Source organism: Syngnathus acus, chromosome 3, assembly GCF_901709675.1.
Source record: "Syngnathus acus chromosome 3, fSynAcu1.2, whole genome shotgun sequence".
NCBI classification, from domain to species: domain Eukaryota; kingdom Metazoa; phylum Chordata; class Actinopteri; order Syngnathiformes; family Syngnathidae; genus Syngnathus; species Syngnathus acus.
This window is the reverse complement of record NC_051089.1, coordinates 10,867,263-10,873,272: the sequence shown is the minus strand read 5'-3', so window position 1 is coordinate 10,873,272 and position 6,010 is coordinate 10,867,263. Positions and strand designations below refer to the sequence as shown.

General features: G+C 39.8%; 1 protein-coding gene across 2 annotated transcripts; it reads right to left on the bottom strand.

Moving 5' to 3' along the window:
- Positions 1-528: 528 nt before the first annotated feature.
- sinhcafl (SIN3-HDAC complex associated factor, like) lies at positions 529-5,835 on the bottom strand. Of its 2 annotated transcripts, none has more exons than XM_037248147.1 (6): positions 5,712-5,835; positions 4,667-4,835; positions 3,568-3,667; positions 2,960-3,074; positions 2,435-2,603; positions 529-2,266 (listed from the first exon to the last, which is right to left on the bottom strand). In XM_037248147.1, the coding sequence occupies exons 2-6, from the start codon at positions 4,792-4,794 to the stop codon at positions 2,074-2,076; spliced, it is 705 nt and encodes a 234-aa protein (XP_037104042.1). In that variant the 5' UTR covers positions 4,795-4,835; positions 5,712-5,835; the 3' UTR covers positions 529-2,073. The 2 variants fall into 2 exon arrangements, with proteins under 2 accessions (XP_037104042.1, XP_037104043.1); XM_037248148.1 differs by having other exon boundaries at positions 2,435-2,585; positions 5,712-5,834.
- Positions 5,836-6,010: the final 175 nt, after the last annotated feature.

The window sequence follows — 6,010 nt, the reverse complement described above, 5'->3', positions numbered from 1 at the left end:
GTATATATTTGTGTTACAGAATAGTAAGAGGACGTTACTTTGGCTGTATGCGGTTACTTTTCCTATTTCAAGGTTAATGTTTATAGGGAAATACAAGGAAAGGCAACCAGTTTTCATCTTGATGATAAGAAACTATAAAATATATATAACATTTTACACGCAAATGACCACCTGGCTGATGTTTCAATACCTCTTGCAGATCTTGTTCTCTAACAAACGTTCAAAAGTTTAGGAAAGGTCAAATTAAGTTCTATTGTAACAGCTACGGTGTATGTTAGGTTAATCCTGAAAATACACTAAAAGTATCTGTGTGTCGTTTTAAATGCCAAAACCTGTTTGTCTCGGTGTGGATACTCAGTACGCAAATAAATCTGATTTGATTTTATTTTTTTTAAATGAAAATAATAATACCGACAACCAACTACCACTGTACAGTAAACCAAGAAATCACGTCTCAAATTTCTTGACTTTGTTTTGTCAAGATAGCTACCAGGCGCCATCCAGCGGTGAAGACAAATATCTCAATGACACCGTTTAATTTTTATTTTACCTTATTACAGTACAGCTCTACGCGGTGGTACAGTATACAAAAAGAATTGGAAAAACATTATAAGCTTGCATGTTCAACGGAAGTGCGCAAAAACATTTGGGAAAAACGCTTTACACCAGCTGTCAGTTAAAAAAAAAAGTTTTGCAATAAATAAATATAAATTACATGAGAAGATAAGGTTAGGTAATCCGTTAAGGCACATCTCAATTTCAAAAATGCACCTGCCAAAAAAAGCTTATTAAGCAATTTAAAAGGAGCCAGCCTCCTTTTAATGAGAACCTTAACAAAATAAAATAACCCTGCCACAGCAAAAACCAATTCTGATTGTTTAGAAAAAGAAAAAAAAAAAGGGGGGGGGGGGCAAGGACAGCATGCCATGGCTATCACAGTGCAACCTGAGCATCATGAACATTAGATATATTTGGGACAATAACAATGAATGGTGATTATGGGCTCTTTATACAATTCAATTTGGTAGATTCAGGACCATGGTCACTTAAAGCTGGAAAACAGCAAGTGACCGAAAGCCACACATTCAAAACGTCTGCATAGTTTTTGACAGTTGACATGACAAATCACATGGTCACCTACGCACACTATTTCGAACATATTACACTTCCCTGAATTTTGTAACAAATAAAAATACATGCACTTTAATTGATGTTTTAGCTTCATCGTCAATAGGAATAGTAAACTGGATTAGCATGAAAAGCCTATGTTGTGGTTCCCCATTCTTGCAAACAAAACTTGTTTCTGTGGACCACAACTGTACACATTTACCCCCCCCCCCCCCAAAAAAAAAAAATCATTTCATTGGTGGCTGTACAAAAGGAATAAATACACAATTTGTTCACCCCAAAAGGCGGAGAAACATACTGCATGTATTTTCTAATCACATCTATTCAAATCAATGTGCTCCAAGTATTGGGGGGAAAAAAAGGTTCCAAGTTGTGACATGCTTCATCTGCCCAAAACCTCACAATGGCTGTCTTCTACAAAAATATTAAAATCTAATTTAATTCAATTTTCTCCCTGCTTGTCACTAACATTCACCCTCGTATGTACTCTACTAAAAGGTCACATGTGAACCAGACAACAGGATAGATAAAGGTTTGCAGCATCATGTGAAGTAATAACTCCGAGGGTGGGCTGGTTCTAGAAATAGCTGGTGTTTTCCAAAATGCAAATTACGGAAAAATAGAACAGTTTTGATATGTATGAAAGTGACAAAATATTTACACATGAACCACACAAATAACCGAAAATATACAAATGAGTTTTAACAAAAATCTCTCCTCTTCCTATAAATAAAACTAATGCCCATAAGTTCATTTTTTTTAAATCATTTTTGTGTTTTGTATTAAAAAAAAATATATACAAAAGTTAAAATAATACCCATATGCAGGAGAAAAAAAAAAAAAAAACATCTAACCAAGTGATCTAATGAAAATGGAACAAGAAAAAGGGGAAGTCTGCCACTGGAGACAAATTCCGGGTGAGTTCCTTGGACAACTCTTGCGAGGTTAAACGAGAGCCATCACCAGGTTTCTTTCTTCCGGAAGTTGTGGCGGGAGTGCTTCCGGATGGAGGGCGGCAACTTGCGTGGATGTCAGCGTCTTCTGCGTTTTGGAATTGCAGCAGGGCTTGAAGATCCGGGGATCGATGATCACCTCTCCAAAGCGGCCCTTGTACACGATCCCGCAGCACACTTTTTGCCTGCACAAGACAAAGAAACAACATGAGAAAACTCATGACCTCAAGACTTTGTAAACAGAGAAGGCGTTTAGAGTGTAGCCGTTCACAGGATGCAGATACGTCTTAACAACTTGTCATGACTGACATTTAAAAATCATCACCCTTTCCAGTAGAAGTAAAAATCATCACCTTTTCCAGTAGGAGCGGTCCAAGAAAGAGAAAGTGGTAGGTGAAGAGCGCCTCTGTTTGGACTCTATGTCCGAGCCGTCATCGGACAGATTGCTGTAGCTGGGCGACTGGGCGGGAGACACGCTGGAGGTGGTGCTGTGAGCATCCGAATCTGCTCGCAAAACAAGACCTTTAGTCAAAAGGAGAGATCGGACGCAACGTGTGGTTATTTATTCAACAGTGGTTAGGTCAGCAAGGACTTGTTTTTTCTTTTATCCAATCAGATTTCAGCCTCATTGTGTTGCCATGTAAATTTAATCCACTAAGGTCCTCCAGAATCAGCAGTGCTGCCTGATGTAACAAACCACAAACAACTGGACAGTTTCTAAATTTGATAATCAGCATCACTGCTGGTGAGTATGATGACGAGTATATATGAATGCATAGTTATGCACATTTCGAACTACTGCCAAATACTTTCACTGCGATGCAGCAATTTGTTCTTCTCTCACACACAATTGTAGCCAAGTAGATGGATGGACTCACTTTGTCTCTTTAACTTGTGAAGCCTCTTCAGCTTGCTTTTCTTCTTGCCATCACTGTTCTTGATCTTTTTGGGTTTTGTCACTTTGAAGCCTGGTCCAGCTCTAGCATCCACCACCTGAATCATGTCAGACAAAACAACACATCTGATAACAGAACACAGTATTTGATCCGGCGAAAAGCAAAGGTGACAAGACACTGCATTCTCCACAAATCATTCTGGAAGCCGACACACACACACAAAAAAATATTTGAAAATGTATGGGAAAAATTTAATCCAAATCTATTTTCTCATTGTCCTTATCACATATCCATGTTGCTCCTGTCCATCTTCTTTGGTCTTATAAAGACCAAGATCTCAGCAGACGTTACCTCTACCTCCTCCCTAATATCTTTTTACATTGTGGAGCTCTCTGTAGCTGCACAAAAGTATAACAAGCCAATTTGAAAAAGGAGGGAGTTAAAATGACAGACATTCTCAAATATAGGGAACAAATTAAAACGTCACAAAACACATACTAAAGTAAAAGTACAGACACCTGAAAAGTCTTCAAAAGGCACAATAATGATTTTTTTCTACTTATTTTGTGAGGAGGGGAAATGTGACTTACATGGTTCCAGTTCTTCTTGGAGCCACTGGGAAGTTTCTTCCATCTCTTCACCAACAACACACAGGCATTGCAGATGTCTCCAACACGGTCCTCCGACAACCTATCAATGTACATATCAGTGATTCTTTGACTTCTAACATCAAGTGCGACAATCATGACAAACAGTTTTTGAAGCACTTACAGCAAATTATGTGAGTCTTGCGAACTTGGGGACTTCAATCTCTGTTCTCAACCAGCTAGCCGAACTGCTCACATGCTACAGACCTAAGTGAGCTTGGAGGGTCTACGGTTTTGAGGGTATTAGTCATACTGATCTTGTTTCTAACTCTCTTTTTCTATGCTTTCCTTATGTAGTTGGACTAGTGTTAGCCATAGTTTTGCTCACTCAAGTCAGATGACTGTGACCAGGGAGTACAGTAAACTAGTCACAGGACATGCAGTTGGAGGAAGCTTGCTGAAGACATTTTTTTTTAAACATGAAGTGACATACTAATAGTAGCAATAATATTTGGAAGCACTGTGAGGTCATATGGCTGAATCTAGTTTGGAAGCACAAAGTCTGGGAATAGGATATGTTCGTAAGTAAAGGTACGGACGGTAGTATTGCGATTTCTGTTTTCGATACTGCATCTTTACAGGTCAAGGGGCAACAATTGATAAAAAAATAAAATAATTTGTCATTATTAATGACTGACTTTTTTAGACATAATTAGTAATTGAATAATCCACAATAAACAATGTTCATTTCATCCACTCAATTTGAAATAATGCTAAATTTTTAATAAATGAATTGACTGAATTTAAAAAAAATTGCAATTCTAGTTACATTACTGAAAATAAACAATTGTAAGCCCCCAAAACATGCACAGTTTGAACGTGAACACTTGTGCATCAATTACATGGCAATAAAAAATCTTGAATGATTCAATTCAAATGTATTGCACACAAGTCAAATCCCAATTTATATATACATATGAGCATACCACCAAATGTAGAGAATAGTTGAAGACTAAAAAGTCGAGTCTTGCCACACTTTGACAATCACGAGCATGCCAAAACAACAAAAGAAAAATAAAGCAGCACAAGTGTGACATGTTACCCAAAACAGAGCCGGAACGTGTCTTCATATCGACTGCTGTCTGTGAAACGCGAGCTGGATGACTTGGTCTTGCAGATGCAACAGCCGTCGTTACTCCGGTAGATCTTTGACTTGTGAAAACCAAACATAGTCTTCCTTCTTTTGCAGCTCGTTGCACACGTAAAACAACCTGGACGACGAACACACAAATGAGCGCTCGTTCAACGAGTCGTGCACAAGAAACATACGCTCTGCGCTGCACATACACACACTGGCGCTCTCCACCATTGTGCAGGGGGGCGGTCCCCGCACCGAGCACACGTTAAAAGATTAAAGTAGCGTTTTTAACTTAGATGCGTGAGACTTAAATTGAGATTTTTAGACAACTGAACGTAAACACTTGTGCTTGACTGGGCCACTTTTTTGCAAAAATCGAGCATTTGATATCGATTTAAATACAGCTCAACTATGGCTTCACAGGAAACCAAACATGACTTTTAAACTCAAAATGCAAGGCGACGTCCAGCAACTGACAACGACGGCGCTTCTGCACACCGTTGTTAGCACGCGACATACTTGAGTGTAAAAAGTGCAAATATCATTTTTAAAGTCTGCAGGGCTCCTTCGACAACCGAGTGCAAAGACAAGCAGGTCGCGTCAATCGGAGAAACAAAAAGCTACTCGGGACGATTTGTTGAAGCATCAAATACTTGGTTCCAACACGGACAACTTTGTTTCACTTTGGGTTATTTACTTCAGTTGGATGTGTTGGTCAAAAGGCGAAACGTCGCGCGAAGATCGGTGTTCCCTTTAAATTTAAACTTTTGCCCGCTTGAGCGCCAAATGTGGCTCGTTGTTGTTAGCTGTTAGCATGCTGGCTCGCCCGCACCACGCCATGCTGCCATTCACTTCCATTGTCGGCGGCTCTTTGTGCACCCCACACGCCACTAGAAACGACAACTACACAGTCCACATTAAACAACATTCCCAGTTCACTTCACCCTAAACACATTAGCACCATTTTACGAATGTCAACACGACCTAAAGGAAATAAACGGCGACTTACCGATGAAAAACTTTGAATCTTCGCCGTTTTCTTGTCACGCACTGCGCATGCTCCTTACTACGACTGCATACAGCTGGACATTAAAATACGATTAGCATAAAAAGACCGAATGAAGCGACGCGCGGGAGCGCACGATGACCAAATAAGGCGTGCAGGCATTGGGTTTGAACTGGGCTCGACCAATCGGAGACGAGCAAAGACTAGTAGAATGCTGGGAGTTGTGGTGAACGGCTCGGCAGGAGCGTTGTTGATTGCTTACGTAAAACTACATTACCAACAAGTCACCTGGGGCACGACTT

Excerpts from the sequence above, each read along its gene's own strand:
- sinhcafl (XM_037248147.1), bottom strand. The coding sequence starts at position 4,794 with ATGTTTGGTTTTCACAAGTCAAAGATCTACCGGAGTAACGACGGCTGT. Across the intron at positions 3,668-4,666 it reads ACGTTCCGGCTCTGTTTTGG|GTTGTCGGAGGACCGTGTTG; the intron begins GTAACATGTCAC and ends GTACATTGATAG. Across the intron at positions 2,604-2,959 it reads TCACAAGTTAAAGAGACAAA|GTCTTGTTTTGCGAGCAGAT; the intron begins GTGAGTCCATCC and ends TTTTGACTAAAG.